The 22,490-nt window shown below is 35.1% G+C and overlaps 1 protein-coding gene across 14 annotated transcripts in view; it reads left to right on the top strand.

Moving 5' to 3' along the window:
* Positions 1-22,490, top strand: part of ERC2 (ELKS/RAB6-interacting/CAST family member 2) — a 443,424-nt gene that overhangs the window by 350,889 nt on the left and 70,045 nt on the right. For all 14 annotated transcript variants that reach the window (XM_075762003.1, XM_075761998.1, XM_075762008.1 and 11 more), the window contains 2 exons: positions 2,581-2,728; positions 20,379-20,513. In XM_075762003.1, coding sequence (XP_075618118.1) covers positions 2,581-2,728; positions 20,379-20,513 — 283 coding nt within the window. The remainder of the gene's footprint in view (positions 1-2,580; positions 2,729-20,378; positions 20,514-22,490) is intronic.

Genomic DNA, 22,490 nt, shown 5'->3' with positions numbered 1-22,490 from the left:
TTCTTCCTCACTGGTCAGGTTTGTGTTTTCAAACACAAACTGCCGATTTTGAGGCAGTGAAATAATCTAAACTTTGGAGGAGAAGTAAAATTTCAGTATAGCTTCATGTAGTTTTTAAGTCAATTTAAAACCTTTATTCTGTTTGTGGCTTTTTACAGCTGTAATGTGTTACATATAATAAAATAACATTATATATATCATTAGAAACCTCATAGATGGCAAGTATTTACCATGATGTTTGGGATTAGATGAGCAGACGTATTGGGTCTGGTTGGGATGGAGTTAATTTACCTAATTTAAGAATTAATCTAAATATATTTAAAAACCTTGGAATTTCTGAGATGTAGTTTTCTTTACCTATTTTCATTCTGAATGTGTTGGGTTTTGATGGTTACATAAATGTTTATCTTCAGATATTAAATATATTTATATTTCATCTGATAGTTATGGTATAAATAGGTTTGTATTTTGCTGTTTGCCAGAGGTTCCTACTTTACAGCAATGATTACCATGAATTAAAGATTAGGTTTTAACCTCACTGGTGTTGCAGACAGGTCAAATGTTTGTCCTGCGTATCCTGAAAACCAGAGGAACATCGTGAAATCATTTTTAGAGAAGGTTTTAGAAGAAGAGTATTTTACGTCATAATGCAGTGTGCTGTTCCTTTAAAGTCATAGAATACCTGCTGCTGACACTTTCTGTCAGAAAGCTGATGGTATCACCCCTGGAGAAAACCCACCTTCTAGGGTTAGGAGACATTTCTAAAAGAGAAAAGTACAGACTTGTATATCAAAGGTACTGCAGAGAGCCAGCTGAAATTGTGTTACATTTTTCTTCGTTTGAGCCAGATGCTCAGGAGAGGGCATATTGAGATTTTATATGGTGCATAAATTCTCTGCTTTCTGCAAGGTGAGAGGAATTGTTGAATACGGTAGCAAATCAGCTTTCTTCTATTTCAACACATTAAAAAGTTAAGATTTTTAATGCAGATGTTAAGGAATTGATATTGTATTTGATCACAACACATGAAAACTCCAACAGTCTTTTACAAATTGCCACACAGCAAGTTTTATGCATTATTATGAGGTTTATAGAAAACAATATACCTGTATCTCATTTCAGATTAGCATTATGGACATGTGACCCTTTGATATATTATTTTTTCTTTAATACCTGTTATTTAAAGTAATTAATAGCTTTCATTTAAATTAGGACTGTTGGAAACTTATGGCATTCTCTTTTAAACATCATTTAACTGTGATTAGAATGAAGAAGACAGAATAATAAATGAGACTATTTAAGTGTATGAATAAAATGCAACTGTTTATCTAAAATTGATTCATGTCTCATAACTTTGAGAGTAAAATAAATGAGTTGTTTTTCTTTGACTCCATCAGAAATATTGTCCTTTAAATATTTACATTAATACATAAGGAACTTTGAAATAAAAGTGAAATAGCTTTCTTGACATTTTTGCTGGCAAGCTGAAGGACTATGAGAATTCCAAACTTCTAGCTCACCTTGACTGTACGAAGTTCAGGAGCCATATTCTTACATTGGAACTTAAGGTTAATTTATGGCTCATTTATCCATGTTTATTTTTTAATGATTGATCTTATATAGTCCTGGAGAAAAGCATAGGCCATAACACATTCTGTTCTAAAAGCTATTAAGTGTTACATGCTTTTTCTTGGCTGATAAGTCATGGTCTGTCATTGAATGCGTTGCAGAAGATGAATATATTTCTTAAATAAGGGACCGGTTATGGCCTTGCCAACGTGAGCATTTTAGAGTATAAGAAATAATAAGATACTGCAAGATCTGTGTTTCCAACTGCATGTTGTAAAAATTACCTTTGTCATATGCCCTCACAAACTATGATGTGACCCTGCTAGCTTCTATGTAATTCTATATGTTTCTGAGTGCTGTAAGTTTCTGTTTGCTTTATGGAGATTGAGGGGTCAAGATTCCAAAGGAAAAGATTCCTCATGAACAATAAGATCAAGGAACTTCTTTTCTAGATGTTATATTTTACTTCTAGAATTACAATTTTGTGGTAACACAATGAATAATAATAAATCCATAGGAAAACATATAAGTAAATGTAAGGACGATGTCCAGAGATCTCTGCCCTGAGGTGTCTAGGGTACCAAATTAACAGGATGATATAAAAATATTTTTATCTGTATCACTTTGCTTTTTATTATTGAATCTGCATGATTTTAATAATTCATAACAGTTTTGTGTAAGATGTTCTAGAATTTGGGAAAGTGAATTTAAAAAAATTCACCAAACACCAAAGATTTTTAAAAGCAAGACATTTCACAGAAATATTGTTAGATATCATATTGTAGTAAAATAGACTGAGGTGAATGTCTTATGAAATAGTTAAATAACGAAAAATCTTTAAAGAGAATTTTTTGGCTAAAAAAAGACTTGACAGTGTTTGCAATTAAAAGAGTGTTCAGAAGGTAGTTGATTGTTCTCCCAGTGGTTAAAAGAAACACCTAATGCAGTATGAAATAGTAATATATGTTCTGTTTTAATGAGAATATAACAATTTTTATTTTATTTTATCAGACAGGAAGCTTTACTTGCTGCAATTAGTGAAAAAGATGCAAACATTGCCTTGCTTGAACTGTCTGCTTCAAAGAAGAAGAAGACTCAAGAGGAAGTAATGGCTCTTAAGCGAGAGAAGGACAGATTAGTACATCAGTTAAAACAGCAGGTGGGGAGACATTAATTTTCATGCTTTCATGGAATTTTCATTTGTACTGTTTTATTCTAACCTCATATCGAAAGTCTTCAAGCCAGGTCTGACATATGACAGCAGTTATGGAAGGTAGGAGGTGTTCAGTGTAAGTGTTTCTGTATGGCTTCTCTGTGGTTGATAAGCATTTAGCTGCACGTTTGCCTGGCTCATATTATGTGCAGCCAATACGCTTTCTGTTTTCCCTCCACATATAGCTTCCAGCCTTCTTCATTGTGTGGGACAGAGGGGAGCAGGTGCTCCTTGCCATAAAGCAAGATCTATCCGTTCCGTTGACTCTTTCTAACCTTCTTCTGTTCAGTTATTTGCTTACCTGTTGAAAAATAATTATGTTTTCAGAAGGTTTCGGGCTTTCTGAGAGGTTATCTGGAAATCGTGATTATCCTTAAAAGAAGTTCTCAAATGGGTAAAAAATCACCCTGTCTTCAACACTGTAAGTCATTTGGGGTTTTAATAAAAAAGCATGTAGTTACAGACTCTAGAAACAGATTTTTATCACAAGCAAATTTAATTTATGTTCTGCTTTATTAGTGAGGAAAATAACCATACTAGACATGGTACACATGTACCAGACCCAGTACATAGGTCTCTTCTCCGTCTACTTCCAGTGTTTAACAAAAGTCTGCATACTGTGCAGTGGGTACTCCGCCCTGGTTTTTAAAAGGTAATAGTCATAGCCAGAAGAGGTACTGTAGGCGAAAGGATGAAGGATGTTCAGATAACCTAGGTACTAAAGACCTGTGCTGTGTGACATGGATGTTGTTAAACACCTTTCCTCTTTCAGAATAGGTAAAAAAGATGAGAAAGATGTTTTCAGACCGTGTCTGAAGGTGTTGTATCTGATGTTTTGCTTTGTGTGATATTACTGAATTCTGTGATTGTTGCTTGAGGAGGAGGAGGAGAATACCATCTGCAAAATCTTTCTGGTCTCCTTAGCCTGTCAAAGTAACCACTCTGCTGTCAGTCAGTGGGCCACTTTACAAATGAGCATGTCATGTTAGTAATCTTTAGGACATACTGCATAGTCAATGTTATGACTCTTTATTCTGAATCATGCATTAGAACTCCATGCACTCAATAACAGAAAGTTAAGGAAAACCCTTGCTGCTATGCTAAATTCCCAATAGCTCTGACCTCATGCATCTAATCGTTAGAGCTTTTTCCCACAGGTCTATAAAAATAGGAAACAGCCCCTGAGCATGAATTTATCATCCACTCGTGATGCTGACTTCATTACAGACATTCCAGCCAAGTACCTGTGTTCCAGTCATGATGCACTCATGTCTCAGGTCAGTCAGCTGGCCAGGAGACATTTCACCCAAAATTTATATGCTAAATAGGCACACGTGTCTTATGCTTTTTAGTACTTTATCCCACTGTGCTGCATCAGAGCAGGTGATGTTACATTCCAAATAATTTTAGGGATTTTTGGTTTGGTTTCCTTTGGAAAAGAGAAGGCAGTTATTTTCTCTTTTAGATTCCTTCTCTTTTCACCTGTATCTTTTGTTACTAAAGAGTAAATGAATACACCACTCTGCCATGTTTCATCATACCTGTCATGGATATTTTTAAAAGGTTCATCAGAGACTTGGGCAAACTGTGTTTTTTTCATGGGTTTTTTGTTTGGTTTGTTTGAATTTGTACCTTTAAGCTATTGCTGAGAAGTGTTCAAAACATTCATAACTTTCTTCAGACAGAGTGAAGGGGCAGCAGAAGAGGATTGCTAGAGAGGCATTGTTTTGGATAACTTCAGTTAGAATTGTAACCAAATACTTCAAATACCTCCATTATTTATAGTGATAAAGATCTTCAGTAAAGCTATTTAACTAGATTAAATTGATGCCAAAATAATCTCCCTGTTATCTCAGACACCACAAAAAAAAAAGAGACACCAAGAACAGGAATGTGGTTTAACTAGGTCACCACTTTATTACACTTAAGAATTATCTGATAATAGAGGTTGTAGAGATCATTCATACTTTAATCCCTTTGGGGAGAACCACTGTCAACCCCCAAAGCTTTGACACGTGCATCTGACGCAAAGGCTTGTTAGTGCTGCTCTTCCTTGCTATGGCTGTGCTCGGCAGTGGGGGGAAGCGACAGATTCCACAGTGTGTGATATATCAACCCTGTTCCTCAGTTTCTTTGAGAGACGCTGTCTCTCAGTCTATTTCTGATTCACTAGAACCTCAAGTGATCATCTGCAGCATCAAAGTTTTTCTTAAGGCCTTATTTGTCCCATTTCCACAGCTGTTTATACTGCTGAAAGAAAGAAGAAAAAAAGGCCCAACTTCTCCAGCCTAATGTGATCATGAGAAGAGAGAGATTTATAAAAATTAAAAAATGACTCACTACATAGTGCTAAACATTAGGCCCCCAGATCCACTCCTGTTCTATACTGTAGGAGGAATTTTTGCTTTGAGCGGCAAAACAACATGGGGGGCAATGATAAAAATCTATATTCCCTTCATGTATATCCACAATAGCAAATCGATTTTTCATGCTTCTACCTATCCAGTTGAGCAGGAAGCCTTCTTCTGTTCGTGGCTACAGGAGTCTGAGAACTTATCAAGGCAGCAGGGCAAAGGATGTGAAATGCAGACCTTAAATAATCCAAGGAGTTTCTTTTTATGTTGCTCCTTTTCATGCTGCTCCTCACAAAGGTTCTCTGTCTTTCAGTTAGTGATGGGAAAGCTAGGCTGCATATGAAGCACTGTGGCTGAAAATTTTGTTAGCAGAGCATCAGTAAGAGTAGGCTTTCCCTGTTCCGCAAAGAGGCATTGGCTGATAAGAGTAAATATGTTGCAAACTCCTTTCTCCTTCAGCATCTGCAATTCAGACATTTATTCTGATATATTTATATCCTAGAGGAAGTCCCATTCTCGATTTGCACATCAAATAATGCATCTCCTGAACATGAAAAATACTGTTGTATCTGTTCTATGTTGCTACAAAATTGCTACTATTACAGGTGCATCAATTTTAGGAGATTTCATTAAATGTAAAAATATTTTCTACTGTGTTTCAGAAGAAAGTTGGTTTACTTCACTTATTTTTCTGATTTCCTTTCACTATTCCTGTGCTACTTCTAATGTTCTCCAAATTTTGCTGAGAAGTGTTCTCTTCAGAACCAGACTTTCATTTCACCATTGTGTTAGACCTGCAAAACAGAAGGGCAGTTGTTGCAGTGTAAAGCAGCAGTTAATAGGGATTATGTCTTAAATCATGTAGACGAGCCATTGGGAAATCATTTGTAATTATTTTAGAGTGCTAACAGAAGTTAGAAATTTGCTTGAACATAATTTCACCTTGCCTGGAAATCTACATGGACTGTTGTAGATGTAAGCAAAGCTCATATAGAAGCAACGTCCTAGAGTTTCTTTAGATCATCTTGTTATATTTTCCTCATTATACTGCAGAGTTCATGTGGTGATGCTACAATTGAGCTTCTAATTGCATCTGTTCTCCTTATGTCCTGCATGTCTCCCAAGAACATCTTGTTTTTCAAAGACTTGTCATTATAGTAAAGAAGCAATAATTTGAAATTAGCCTTCAGTCAGGATAAGCTTTACCATTTGATATAGAAACGATTGTTTCAGTCAAGTTTTATTTTGTGATCTTTATAGACAGGTAAATCACTTTGGCCTGAGTAAGCTGTTGTGTAACTTCAACCATAGTGCTGAATCATCATATATCTGACAGTTTGATTTGCTTTTTGCTTTTGTTTGTAGTTTGGGGAGTTTCTTTCTATCTCAGAAACTCTCTGAGTCTGTTTCTGCTGCTGGCCCTTTCAGTGGCATCCTAGACTTTGTCAAGCAGTTGATAAACTGCAATTCCATATTTCCAGCAATTTCAAATCATGCTGTACTATGGATCATTGCAATGGATGATACCTAAAAAAGCGCAACGTTATACTCCAAGCCTAGGACGCTGGTTTGCTCTTGCTATTGAAGTGGTGGCTTCAGTGTCTGAGACAGGATCGCTGTAGCTTGGAAAGTCCTATGCTGATATGAATAGGTAACTTCAAAGGGCTTTTCTTTGAGAGAGCTACAGAGGCTGTTTCTTGAGAGCGAGGGAGAAGGAGAGGTATGTATGCGAATTCATTAGAATCCAAGATTTCTGATTGTATACATGAAATGCCCAGGAATATCCCCTAGTGTAAGAAGGGAAGTCATTATCTTCCTCTGGAAAATCCTGTTGATGAAAATAAATTTCTTAGAGTCAGAATTTTCTTTTATACAAAAAATGTGAATACTCCTCCTTTGTATTTCCCTGTGCAGGAGAGGGCCAGCTACTGCTCTTTCCTCTAAGTCTGATGAGGCCAATAAGGGTTGCAATTTAAGGGAAGGGCTTTACTGGATGTACTTTGTAACATTTGTAGGTGCTTACCTAGTTAGAACACCAAAACGTTTGCAAATTCATCTACTGCTACTCGGAATGCTGTACAAGAGCTGTGGTGGCTCCCACCATGTGAGGTCATTTGTAGGCATCAAAAGCCTGCTTCACATTTAAAGAGATAGGGCATAGTATGTAGGAGATGTCTTAAAGGTTCAGAAGGTCAATTCTATTAAACTCAGCAGAGTAACCCAAAGTATTGAGGTTACTCATAGAATTTTACTGTTATTGGATTAAGGCCAGAAAAACAGATTCTATCGCTGCGCTGTAATGTATCGCAGACTTGCACTGAGATTGAATTGCTTAAATGCAAATGTAGCTGCTTTTACCACAGAGTTACACTGTGCAAGAACTTTTCTAATCACTCTGGTAGGCTCCTGAAGCATCCTGGTGTATTTTGTGTTTCAACTGGAAGCTTCTTGGCTCTCCGTAAGCTTCCTTAGGGTTAGAAGAATATTAACATTGTGCCACAGGCAATAAACATGAAAAATTCCATGAGAGGAAGAGAAGTACCAAGAGCTTTTCAATATCTAGGAGTAACAGGCTATTGACTACAGAGGCACCATTCTGGCAAAGATACAACAAATACAGTGTACTTCCTGCTTAGGCATGAATATTCTCCTTAGTGTATCCATGGCATAAACTTGATGTTATTTTATGTCTTTTATTTTTAATGTGGTTTGTCTTACAACAGTGAAGTCAGTTATGACTCAGTTTGGAGGCAAAGTATTTACTTCCCAAATGCACATGCCCTCCCAACTCAAAAAGACACCAGTGAATCAATTATTTTTTTAGTCATAAAATATCAATGTGGAAAACATTGACAAATGTGCTGATTTCCATTGCTTGACAGTGCCTACAGACTGACAAAGGACATCCCAATAGTAATTTAAACTAAAATAGAATTAAACCAGAAATAGAATGTGTTCAAAAAAGAAAGTTTAAGTCTCAATTGCAAATTTCATGGTTTTTTTCTCTTTTTAAATAGTTCATGACTCAAATAGCACCAAATATGCAGTTAAATGCCTTTCTCCACTTTTTCTATTCCAATTGTTCTGGCCTTTGGGAATGTCAAACAGATTGTAAACTACTAAGACATTGATTTTTGAAGTAATTTGTCACAATTCTTCACACTGAAAAAAAAAAAGGAAGCATCTCAAAGAAAGGAAATATACTGCCTTCGTAGGGGAATGAGACCATAGGTGATTTATTTTAAATATGAAGCTACAGATGTACATATGTTAAAGACCAAAATATTATTTATGTGAATGAGTTGAGCAGTCTTTTTATGGATTGTGACTGTGTGGCTTTTACTTACATTCCTGTTATTTCTAAGCTGGAAGAAACGCATTGGTTTTATCTCAAGTGCTGGCTGGCTTTTAGAGGTTTTTTTCACATTGTATTTTGATAACCTAGGAAAAATATGTGTATCACAGTGTATCCACCTGTAAAATTAGTAGTAATAATACTGACCTCTGTGTTGCAAACACCTTCCCATAAGAAATGAGCATATTTAATGATTTAAATACAATTGAGCAGCTGCAATCTGTCAGTTAAATATTTATTGTTTAGTGGTTTAAATAAATGGGAAACATAGTAATGCACTCCCAGAAAAACAGCACCACTGGAATTGTTTTCATTCATGCACCAAATGCTGTTTTTTGAGAGCCATGGAACTTTGTAGTAGGCTGAAAAAGCCTTTCAGAAATACAGTATTAAGCAAGATCACCACGAGGGCTTGGCTGAGTGATTACATAATATTTATAATCAGCCCAGCCAAGATTCCTTTTGAGAATTCTGAGACAGCTATTTTTAGAGAAATGTGGATAGTGATGCAATCCTTCATTAAGTAATTAGCTTCAAGTCCATTTTTAGAACATCTCAAGAGATTTTGGAAAGAGCAGAAGACACTGCTATGTTACTGATTCACTCTGAACTTGGATACTGCAAGAAAATTTCCCAGTTGCCTCTTTTCACTTTTAGGATATAGAGCCAAAAATGTAAGTGGAGTTGGCCAAAATGCAAGGTCTTCTAACTCCTTGAGAGCATTTTATTTTTCTTCTCAAAACATGAAATTAGAAACCTTTCCAGCGTTTTCAAGACTGCAGGTGTACAGAATACTCTGGCCAGAGGCAAAGCTGGTGTTTGGCAGTCTTCTCTAGTCTATTAGTTCACTACTCTCTATTTCATCACATGAACATATTGCTAATGAAACAAAAAGGGAGAGAAACAATCAAGGAATTTTAAAAATCTGTGTAACCTTAGTTTCTCAGCAAATTAACCACTAGCAATATTTTCTCCTGCATGCAATACATAGAAGTATTTCTTGCTAATTAGCATCCAAATATTTCAAAGAACCCTTTCAGCAGCAAAGGAGCAAAATGAAATTGAAGGCAGCATGTTGTATTATATATACTGTTCTATAGTTATTGTTGCATTATATATACTGTTATGTAGTGAAGTACGTCAGAAATAGTGCTAATGTGATATTATGGCGGTGACATCAAGCACTCAAGAATAAAAAAATACCCCATTATATTTTCCCTGTTAGATTAATTCAGCTGTATTGTATTGTGTATTTTATGATATTGAAAGTGTTTATGTTACTGTATAAGAAAAAGAATAGGATTAGAAGTTGTTGTGATTGTGATTCTGGCAACCCAAAGTATTCTGCAACACTGTGCATTAATTAATTGCATTTAAACCCTCCAATGTTTAACAAGTGTGGGAGCAAAAAAGCCTTGCAGTGCTTTCATACAGCGTCTGTAGACATTGTCATCTGTAGACCTTGTGATCAGTAGCGCTGTCCTGGTATTGTGTTGGTTCCTAATCACTATTGCTTCTGTTTCTGATGTTGTCAGACTAAGTTAACGTTTCTGATTTCCTTTAATTTCATAGGTGTCAATATTATAGGAGCACAGAATACTACATTATTATTACCATTTATTATTACTATTATTATTATTTACACAGATCTACTTCAGACAGAGATGTATTGTACTGTTGAGTCTAAATGTTACTGCACAGTAAACAGAATCCTGTAATGAAGCCGTTCACAGGCGTACTGCAGACATATTTGACCACTGTGCTATTTTTTTTCCTCTTCTGTGTATGCTGTTTAGTATCACTTGTAATATTGGTCTTACTCAAGCTTTAAGCACCTAACTTTGAGCAAAGGAGTAACCTGAGACCCTTAAATTTTAGGAGTTTTATTTTTGTTGAAGTTATGCTACACAAATTCTTTATTTTATTTTGGGCAGATAAGAAAAGATGTTCTAGTAACTTCATATATTGAACTCTCATATGAGGAAAATCAGTCTGGTCATTTTTTCCTTAAAAATTCTCAGGCAATATAGCAAGACGGCTATTAATCTCTCATTGTAAATGTGTCTGTTCAGATCCATTTGATGTCAATACAAGCAGCCCATGCATTCAGTGGCCTTAAATTTATTTGCTATCTTAAAAATGCTTGTAGTTATTTACTTTTCTATTAATGAAAAATATCCTACGGCAGTATTTCTGCATGTCTTCACGTTTGGTCTTATTCTCTTCATTTGTAATCTAAATTTTGAATCAGTACTTTTGAATCTGAATCTGTAATTCTCAATTTTGCCAAGTAGAAGCATCTTAGATACAAGCCCAACGTGGACAGATTAGTGTAGGGGTGAAACAGCCGAGTCCCACTTCTCCCTATAGCTCCCTAATGCAGCAGACTCCGTATTGCACAAGGGAAGAAAGAGAATGTGTGTGTGTAGCTAATAGCCTTTGCCCAGATCAAATTAGTTAGTTCAGAAGAAATGTTCTGTGTTGGAAAAATACTGAAAAAGTTGGCAGTGCTCACGTAACACTTTTCACATATTCTCAGTAAGATTTGACAATTTATATTATAAAACTCGAAGGACTCAAGTCATAGCTGGATATGGCATCACTTTTTCCTCTTTATGCTCTCATGAATCCAAATTCTTTCGGACAGTATTTTTACACAAACATTTTCCAGTGAGAGAGGCTTTTTCTTGCCTTGTAGCCTATAGCAGTCAGGGCCTGAGGACATCACAGGCCTGGTACATGAGTCCTTTCCTGCTTTGTAGTTGGTGATCTGCTTTAAAATCCGTTTCTGTTTGTTCTCTGTTCAGAGGGGCTTTTTATTCTTAAAGAATTTATATCATATCGTAAGCATGGCCATGTCTAATGGCACCCATTTCACTGGTGATAATCTCATTGTGAATTTATACCAGAACCTCTCAATAGCTATCGCTGTCATAACGCACTTTGTTCGGGCAAATGGTTTAACTCCACTGAGACTGAAAATCTTAAATGGAAAAAGTAGGTAATGTAGATATAAAATAATGTACTTATTAACACTGGAACTTTTGTAATTTTTGATCTGGCTAGCCCGATAGGTGAAAATGAGAAGTATCTTGGATAAGAATAGTGAATATGTCTATTATATAAATTAGTGAACTCCCAAGCCAAAAAGTTTGGGGTTTTTTTCTTCGTGAGATATTTTTCAAACAAATCCTTAAGTTCTATTACAAAGTACCCATGATAATAAATCTAAATATAGTTTAACTATATTTAACTACTTGATCTCAAGTACAGTGCTAAGTAGCCAGTTATTAAAAAAATATTGTAGAAATTGGGTGTCAAATTTTTCTGCATCTGTGATGGTGGATGAAACTTATTATTTCTATAATCTAGCATCAAACAAAAATTAATTATAGGTAAGGTGTCTCTATATAGCATATGAAGACAGTGTTGTTATCTCTGTTTCAGTCCATGTTCCAATATACCATCCATGTGTTGAAATTTTATTTATCAATTTTTATTGCATACAATGGAAGAAATGTAGTAATTTAGGCTATATTTTGTGTATGGTACAAATGAGAGAGCTGGGCTTGGTAATGAAATTGCAAAAATTACAGCTGAAATGAACTATTCAGACATTAAAGACACTGAAAGACAATCAGTGCTCCTAACCAGAGATTTGCAGTTTCCAAGGTCTTGTTCAGCTACTGAAGTTTCTGATTCATGTCTGGGTTTAAATAATTATTATGGAGAAGTGTCTTTTTAATGAGTTATTTCCTGTTGTAAAAAAAAAAAAAAAAAAAAGGAAAAAAACAGAGAACCTCACCTTCTTATGTTGCTTGTCTTCATTTAGTAGGACCTGGCCTGAGATGTCCTCAGGCAGGCACTGTTTCAGAGCTTTAATTATGCTTTTAACCCACTTCTTTGTGTCTATGTTCTTACATACTTCTATGTAATTACCATGTTTAGTAGTAGGACTCAGACAAATACTTTTAGCATGACTTTAGCCTATGCATTACTGAGTATGCTGTATTATTACAAGATATTTCCTGCGCTTCAAGCCATACTTTTAATTCACATAACTTAAAAAGACTTCAAAACCACAAACTCTAAATGCAGAGACCGCAGCTAAAAAGTCATGGACCATGTTCAAATCAACGTAACGTTGTTCAGTCACAAGTGTCAGGAAAGTTGAAATTTGGCCTTAGTACTTTAGATAAGTGTCTGCTTGGCACTTGGAGCTGCTGCCTGTCTCGTTCTGCCAAGTGTCTAATATCCCAGCTGGTGTTTGTGAGGCTGTTATCCTTCAGCTCGTGAAAAGGCAGACTTACTATGAGCTCTAACTTCTCTCGGGATAAGTTAGTCGCATTTTGTAGTCTTGCAAAACAGCAGGTGTAATAGTTGTTAATATCAGTTAAACAGTACTCTAAAAAAAGAACTGAAATATATGTAAAACTTTTATGCTTGTGTTCAACACTAAATTATCAGATCCAAGTCCTTGAAAAGATCTACACTGGAAGCTGCTTTCCATTGCTGCACAGAAGTTAGAGTATCTAATTTGGCCAGCAGTCACTTTTGTATTTCACCTGGGAGGACGGTTGGATTTTATGAAAACTCGGAAAAACACTCAGTACTGTTTCTTAGTCCCTGTTCTCTGTCCTGTGAAACTGGGGAGGGCAGACAGGGCCCGAGGAACAAGTTACATGCATGTTACAAATGATAAGAATTGTAAGATTTTAATGTAAAACATTACATGAATTAGGTTTAATGTATAACTAGATATGGATAGGAAAAAAGAAAAAAATGTATGCTTTCTTAGCATAAAATCTTTACTGTGTTACTTTACTTATGCAACAGGCATATCATTAATGAGGTAAAAAAATAAAAAGAGTTAAAGGAGGAGTAGCCAAACCTTTCTCCAATAAGCTATCATGCACACTTTTAGCCTGCATGCGTCCTGTCTCTCACACTTTCCAAGACAAGTCATATACTGTAACAGGAAAATAAAGACATGCTTATTAGCCCTTTTGGAATTTTAACAGGGAAAAAATTAATTTTGTTCTTCAATGGAGGGGGGAAACAAAGCAGCAAAGCCCGTGTTAAAATACAGTTAAGAATAAGAATATAAGAATAGATTACATTACAGGGATGTTATAAAAAGAAAACGCATAATTAAAGCACTCAGTAAAACATAACTCTACCCCATAGTGATGCATTCCAACACCCATACGGTTATGATTATGATAGTTATTTAGCATCTGGAGTTCCTACTTAGTTCCTATGCTGTAATGTTTTTGTTATCTTTTGGTTACTGATGAGTGCTTGCAAACTTATAGTCTTCATAACTTAAGGTTTTTTTCTACTGGAATTTTCTTGGTGTCCAAAAACTCACTGCATAAGCAACAAAAAAGGCTGAATTGAATATTATCATATATTTCTAATGATTGAAGACAAGAGTATAATTTATTCTGGAAATAATTAGCATTATGTTGCTAGTATTATGCTGTTAGAAGTGGCCTGAATAATTAGCATAAAGTACTACAAGCTCTGGGATACTTTGAAGTACATTGAAGAATATTGAAGTCCACTTCTTCCATACAGCTCTATCTAGTATTGGCAAAAGATCCTTCAAAGCAATGGCCAATTAACAGATCGTTCGGCTTATGGAAAAATGATGCAAGTCCTTTTGTCAATACCATAGTTGGTGGATATATTTTACCAATTTGTCTCATTTAATCGTATGTTGATTCAAGAAGTGTGCTACCATTAAAAAGAATTGAGAGCAGTCTCAAGGTTAGGCTTTTTCACAGTAATAGCCTTGGAATTATCCTTTTTTCTTCAGCTAGATAATTAGTGAGCCAGTGCTTAAAAATCTCTAAGTATATCAAGAAGTTTAAGCAAAAGAAATTTCAGCTGAAACTTTGCAATGGAATCTCTCTTAAATCTCTTCTCTAGATGGCAAATTAAGCTCACTATTTGGCTTATCAAATCACTTTTGCAGGATGCATGCATCTCTAGTAAGCTTGAGGTGCTCAAAGAAGGTGGAACTAAATGGCAGTGATGTTGAACATGGTTTTAGAGGCTCCAAGGTTGGAACTTGAACTTGTTATTTTTGATCTCAGAAAAATATTTAACGATGATCAGACAACAGAAATGAAATAAATGGAAACTTGCTGAAGAGTTAAAAAAACCCCAAACCAGGCAGTGAACTTGATCAAGTTCTAGAAATACAGGCTTTACATAGCATTTAATTTTAATTTTCAGTGTAGCCTGTGATGACTTCTCTGGTTTTAGAAATCACCATAAGAGTTACTTAGAAACACAACATTCTGTGTTGCCTTCTAAAATGGCTTTTGTAGCTACTTTCCCAGACTGTCTTCCTCTGTTACACAAGCATTAACAGTCTACATTGTGGAATATTTTGTAATTTTTAATGAACAAATATATGCTGTTTTCATAAAGTCTTCATTTTGTGCAAACTGTTACAGTCCTTTAACATGTTGTGAGTGATGAATGTAATTTGGTGAACTTTAGGGATGTTTAAGGCCAAGTACAGAATCAGTTGTCCAATATTTAATTAACTGTAACTTATGAAGTAACAAATCAGCTATAAATTGTATTCTGTGGCAGTTAGCAACTTTTGTGTTGTGCAGCAGTAGAAATGATAAGAAATTCTTCACTTCATATGATAACAGTTTTCAAAGAATGTATAAAACTATTGTTCTGACATGAAAACTGATTTTATTTGGAGAGAGTAAGTACAGAGCTTGCTTAATTAGCAAGCATTTTGTTAACCCTCAGCTAATGGAATTCAGGCCTGAAGCAGTGGATTCATACTGGAAAACCAATTGCAGTTGCATATGATTTCATTAAATCCGGGGTAAGTCCACTAAGTTTATGCAACTTCTGGATAAACTTGGTGAATTATATAGTGTTAAGCACCAATTTTTGAGATCCTTTCCTTCTGGATTTCAAAGTTAAAAAAAAAAAAAAAAGATTTTATTTGTGTTTTCTAAAACTATCGTCTGGGGGGGGGGGGGCCCACGAAAAAGCTCAGATTAAATAATTTATTAGTAAAAATCAGGAAAACTGGAACTAAACATCTGCCACATGAAGACCTCAAAATGCTTTATGGAAATATTAGCATGCCTATTTTCAAATAGTGAGACTGCAAGAAATAGGCGTTCTGTGTCACTGTGAAGACAAGAAGAGGCCATTGCAGAATCAAAGCTAAGATGTGGGTCTCTAGATTTTAAATTCCATGCTTTAATAATTAGACCACAGAATATCTCCAGGATAGCTTGTAGGCCTTGTATCTACCTCCCTCTCATACTATACAGGGAAAAATCCTACCCTGTTGAAAGTGAATATTCTAGAAATGTTTCAAATTCCATTTAGTGAAGAGAGATTGAGAAGAAAATCCAAAGTGAAGTAATAACTATTGAATGGTATTACACCTATATCCCAGAGCAACAAATCTTACTATTTTTCCTCATTTGAACCTCATTCATGAGAGTTTTGTTGTTAACTTGATCCAGATGACAGATCAAAGCATAGTTCCCTATTGCCACCTTGCTAAAATATTTTTTAAAAGACAGTTTTAATATTATAGTTTTACAGTTACAGATTGCTGTTAAGCTATTTAGTCTGTTACCAGTCAATCAAAGACTTTTATTTCACTTCAGTAGATCCTTACTTAAACTGAGCAGAATTTTAGGAGGACAAGAAATATCTGTCAGTTTTCTTACAATGCTAGATCATAAATTCTTTGGTAAGTGGGTTAAAAATTCAGTTACACATACCATTCATGACCTTGACAGCTTAGCAAATAGTGATATTGAATGATCAAAGACAACTGTTTCAAGCCCTAAGGGTTAATATACCTGTGCACCTAGATTTAAGCTGTTTTTAATTCCTCTATCATTCCTTTATTTCAAAATGGATGCAGTATTTATTGAATGTAGTCAATACAATTAAAGCAAAAAAATCTGAAGAAAAATCTGTTTAGATTAAAACTAATAAGGCTATACATGGTCTGTGGGAGATGCAGTTAATTAATTGTTGCATTTTACAAGTTAACTTTTTTTCTTTCCTAGTATAAATCTACATTAAAAACTGCTCCTTCTCAGGTGTGGGCCTGGCGTTCACCAGGCATTTTCAAAAAGGACTGTTGGTATGATAATATTGTTGTCAGAGCTGTGGTTGTGTAAATTTTGAGAAACTCCATTTTCGGGAAAACCGTATCAATAATAATAGTTTTGAGAGGAAAATGTGAACAATGTTTTGAACTATATAAAATAGATATTTCAAATATTGAGTGACTCATGCAGAGTAATATATGATCCAAAATATATACGACACAGTTTAAATGTGTGTACAATCATCACTAATTTTCACTAGTTGTGCATTCCAAGACCGAGTTTCCCGATCATTCAGAAAAGTCATATTGAATAATCTGTTGGCTTTCAAAAGTAATGTAAGAAAAGGTCTTGGATGCTCTTGAATAGGAAATTTTCAAGTATGCTGAAGATGCTGCAGGAAATTATGACATTGCCAAGTCAGTAGGAGGTATTTTTCCCATGCAGTCAGTACTGAAGCAGTGTCCCAAAGTGTTGATATGGGACCCAGACCATAAGGATTTACTGTCTGTCTGATAAACCAATGTCCTAAAATGTATATGCCTTTCTGTGTGGTTGTGTATGTGCTTGTATGTAAGTGTGAGGATGTGAAGCCCTGGGATCCTGAACAAGTTCGAATGTGGTTAATTAATTTCTCCCTCAGATAAAAATATACCAGGCATTTCAAAGCCTGCTAAAGATTAAAAGAGTTAGCAAGGTAAGCAAACAGATTACAGATTTCTGTTTAGAAGGACCTACAAAGGATTGTATTGTTCCTCTGGATGGCTTTACTTTTGTTCCTCCTCCAGAAATCCTCCTGTTCATCCTCCTCAAAAGTCCTGCTTTTAAAATTTTGAAATCATACCATGTTTTGTACCTCTTAAATGAAAGCTAAGCATACCTAGCAAATACAGTTCAATGTAGAAGTATAGTTCTCTGAGAGCAGCTACAGCAAAGACAAACAGGACCTCAAAATCATATTAGTTATTGTTGTGAGGAGCTAACAAATAAAACTAAAAAGCTTTAAAAATAATATTTTGCAAAATATTTAACATCATTTTAAGAAATTAATGGCAATCACAAGTCATGTAAAAGTTTGGATGGTTTGATTATCACTTGAGTGGAAAAGAAATTCTCATTTCACATTTCTTATATATTTTGCTTCCAGAACAGGCACACTAAAGGAAGCCTACTACAGCATTAACATTTCTTTGTGCACATTTTACTGCAATCTGGCATCCAAAAGGAAGAAACATTAGAAGTGGTTTATTTATATTTCAGCACCAAATTAGAAAGATGACATCATTCATTTACAGTTCTTATCCCATGACACGTCTAATCCCCAACACCTCATTACAGGGGACACTTTTAGGATTGCATATATCATCTTGTTTAACTTTTGCATTCTTCTATGGAATACAGTTGAAAGGTAGGAAATTTAAGGCTGTTCATTGATAAGAAAATAAACTAATAAAATGTTAGGAGCTTCCCCAAAGAGGCAGGATATTACGGTGTTTAGAGTAGTGGGTTATTATTTGTCTATTAATTCTCAATCTTTTCCACTCTTTTGTTCAAAAGGCCTTCCTCTTTGAATCTAAAGACAAACAGACCAGCTATGATGATTTTGATTGAGTTGGTCTTTTGGCAAAATCAGTAGAAATTTGTAGCTTGCATACTGCTTTATGCTCCCATCTTCCTATCTGGGAGGGAGAAAATGAAATGATTCCGTGTGTGCAGTGTTAAAAAATGTGGAATGATACCATACAGTTCCAGCGGAATTCCTGTTCAAAGGAATTCACCACTTGAGCTGTGGAGAACATTTTTTTCTGTAACACACTGAGATGTTCTTTTAGTGCTATAGAGATGCTCACAAAGAGTCTGACAGTGGCTAAAGCGTGTGCACACCCAATCTGTGGTTGATCCTATATCTTGTTATTGTGGATGCCTTATGGGGTTGGTTGGTTGGTTGTTTTTGCTTGAACTGAGTATGCATCCCCTCCTGTAAAGCTATGATCCTTCTAATGGACATCATGTGAAGTGCTCGAGAAGCATCGTGACATTTAAAACAAAAATAATTGCTAAAAAGACACATCAGGCTTTCCTGTGATCCCTGTGGTTCATAGTTTTCCTCACATTAGATTTTGTTATACTTCAAATATTGTGTAGTATGAATATTTAGTTTGATTTTTTTTCCCAAATATCTTTATTTAATAGCAATCTCTGAGTTTTTGTATTTTCTGTTAAAATACACTTACCAGTGAATTTTTCCCTGTGGAGATTTTGATAAAGAATTGTTCTCATAGGAAAATCAATTTACAATAGTCCTGGAAGCAAGTTTACCACATACTAGCTATGGGACCCTAGCTATCTCATGGGTACTTCTAATTGGAAGCCAGTTAGACCTGTTAATACAGGAGCATACCCAAACAAATGAGTTGTTTTTAAATTCATCTGTTTAAGCTGGTCCTTTAGAACTCAGTTTGGGCAAAGTCCTGAGGTAACGTGTTTAGTCAGTGTTCTCACTGGAGTCAGCACGAATCCTACTGCCTTGGAGCACGGGTAGAACTAACTGTGGCTTTTTGCAATTGATTTCAATCTCTTTTTTTGTACTGCTCACCAAGAGTGTCTATGTGCGAAGTAGGCTTGTTTGTGCTGGACCAACTCAAATGATGACCACATAGAGAATTGGCACAAAGTAGATAATGTTCCTTCAATAGCAACCTTTCTCCCATAGGATTAGGCTACCTTTCCTTCAGTCATCAGCATGATATTAATTGTATATGTCTCTAATTGATTCTTCTAATTTTGGAAGAGGTCTTTGAGAGTTGATAGCGTTTTATTCCGAGTTTTGTTCATGCAAAAATAAGTGAAACTTGGTTACAGGTTAACAAGTTTGCCTGAGACAGCCTTCAGACCTACTAACAGAAAAAATAAGTACTGAATCCACTGGTCCTGGGCAATTGGTGTAAGATATTTTTTTTGTATTATAAGCCAGGTTTGAATTATTTCAGTCTATCTATTTCATGGCATGGAATAATTGTAATACTGATAAAGAGCAGCGATGTATCTTGTTATCACATGATGACATAGGATTTATTATCTGTACACAGCAGTAGCTGAAGTGTCCAATCTTTTTTTTCAAGATCAATATCTAAGACTTACTTTCCTTCAGTAATGCGTCAGGTTCCATAATCACTTATTTCTCTAAGTGCTTGTGTCTATATCAGTTAGTTTTCAGATTCTTTTGACTTACTGTTTAGCAGGGTGATCCTGGTGTACAATTAAAATATTTAAGGCAGAATAGAGCTTTTAGCATAACTACTCATGATTGTGGTTGATGTGCCTCAGTAGCTAACTGTAAATATTTGAACTACACATAATATTCCTTTCAGTGAAATTTTACAAGTTAAGGGGCAAGACATAATAATAGACTGGACAAAATAGAAACCTGTTCTAAAATAGTAAATTCAGAAAAGCTGAATGTCTTTGTCGACACCCTTCAAACAAAACATCCTTGATCATATCCTTTTCTGACTTCTTTGTGCAATTCTACTCATGTGAAAACTGAGACAGAAGATGTGTTCACATACTTTGTTATCTTTTTCTATTTCTGTTTCCTTTTCTTTGTGAGCCAGCAGTCTGGACTTCTATTGTTAGATCCTTACAGCTACAAAAAGAAAAAAAAAAAAGAGAGCGAGCGAGCTAAGAAAGAGCTAAGATCTTCCTAAAACACTGTTAGAATAACCTATTCCGGCATGTAATAGAATTGTCTCACTTTACATCTTCAACAGACACAAAACAGAATGAAACTGATGGCAGATAACTACGATGATGACCATCACCACTACCACCACCATCACCACCACCACCATCATCGATCTCCTGGGAGGCCACAACACTCCAACCACAGATCCTCTCCAGATCAGGTTAGTCACCTCTTTCTTTTTTCGCTTTCAGTTTTATAATTTTACTATTTTGATATTTCAAGATAAAATAAATATTCCAAAGAAATAATGAGATGTGTTCTTTGAACTGAAACTGACAGCTCTGGTATTTATTTCCATCCCTGAAAACATTTAAACTTTCTGGCTTTTTGTCTGGTGTCTTACATTTTTCTTCCTTATCTTTCTTTAGAAGTTTTGCAGCTATTTTCAGCATTTCATAAGTCAACTTTTTCAGTAGAAAATCGGTGAAAAATCTCCTACTTAGTGATTACTAGTGATTTCAGAAGTATGCACTTTCTGGAATAATTTTTTGTTCATTTAAAGTAAATGGATTAATCATTAGTATTGAAAAAACTGTGCAGCAGTTCCCTTTGGCAACTTGTTAATCAACGGTTCTAAACTGTTTTTGAAAGTATCTTTCTGTTGAAGCTTTCAAATAACAGATATAGCTGAAAATCAATAGTGATGCATTTTTAATTAGGCAAGATAAGCTAAATTCCAGAGATGTTTTAATTTAAAAATGCTGACTAATTCAGTATTATTCTTCTTAGAATATTATTCTTCTTAGAGTCCAGTTTTTCAGAAAGGGCAAATAACTGTCCTAATAACCTAGTCTTCTAGAGTACGTTAATTCAGCATCCCAGCATTAAACCTTTTCTCCACCCAGGTTGAAAAAACATCCATAAGCCCAACACTGGTTTGAGTTTGTAAATTTCAATATTTATTTACAAATAAATACATTTTTAAAAAAACAGAAATATTTTAAATATGTCAATCATTTGCTTTTATTGACAAAATTTTAAAATATTAATTTGAAAGTTAAGTGAAAATTAAAATACAAAATTATTAAAACAAGTTTACTGTGACATAGTTTTAAATTAATACTTACACCGTATGTGTTTGGAATGAGGAGGTCGTGATGTTCTGTGGTTTATTAGCATTCCAACACTTTGTCTTTTGGAATACTTTAATGTGGTTTTTCAGATAATGTTGCTGTCAATAGGCAGCAATTTGCTAAGTGTCCAGCGTACAAGCTCAGTACTTGTGGTTCATAGACTGGGTGAAGCAGACACCTTGACCGAAAAGTGTATTTTTTGGATGTGTTTGAAACCAATGTTTCCAGACAGAAAATGCCGTGCCTTTTATTTCTGGAAAGCTTAAAGACCTGATCCACCAAAAATAAAGTATCATCTGCTTTAAATTTCTACTTCTAATATTGAGAATAGTGGTGTAGTATTGCTATAGCTATTAGTAATAATGTTACAGTTGTTTGTTATAGTTAGTTATCGTTATAAAGCTATAGTTTTGAAAATAATAAATTATTTAATTCATTATGTAATTATATAAAATATACATTATATTTGTAGATATACGCACCAAAGTAGTATTTCAAATTCTAGTGACAACTTTATCTCATCCTTAAAGTACCCTACTGCCAACGAACATGTTTTCCTAATTGTTTTCTGAGGTGTCTGGGTCTGATACTGTTAAAAATTTGTTATGGTAAAAAACAGTGTGTGCATGCATGCATGCACTTATTTTAGATCCTGGAAAGTCATGGAATAAATTATTAATCAGTGAATCCATAGAAACTCAGTAGACTTTTTACTGTTTGTTTTCAGTAGCTTGATGTCTGTATCAGGCTGTATGAAGGGATCTCTCTGTCCACCTCCATGTATATCAGATCACTTTATACTTGCTTTGCCCTTTTCCTCTTTTCCTAATCATCAACTGGTAGTTCCTATCCTAGAGCAGATAAGCTATTTTTACGTTACATTGTTGAAGATATGAGATTGTTTATCGCTATGTACTCACTTTATTATTGCACTCCTTCCTAGGTGACAGTTTTGGGCCACTCTCTAAGACAGAATGCAGGTCTAGATGGCTGTTACATAGCACACCCATCCTATATTTAGTCTGGCTGTATTTGTCAAGGACAAATTATGTCAAGCAAATCTA

This window comes from Balearica regulorum, chromosome 10 (assembly GCF_011004875.1).
Source record: "Balearica regulorum gibbericeps isolate bBalReg1 chromosome 10, bBalReg1.pri, whole genome shotgun sequence".
Classification (NCBI taxonomy): Eukaryota; Metazoa; Chordata; class Aves; order Gruiformes; family Gruidae; genus Balearica; species Balearica regulorum.
Note: the sequence above shows the minus strand (reverse complement) of the source record. Positions and strands in the feature narration are given on the sequence as shown.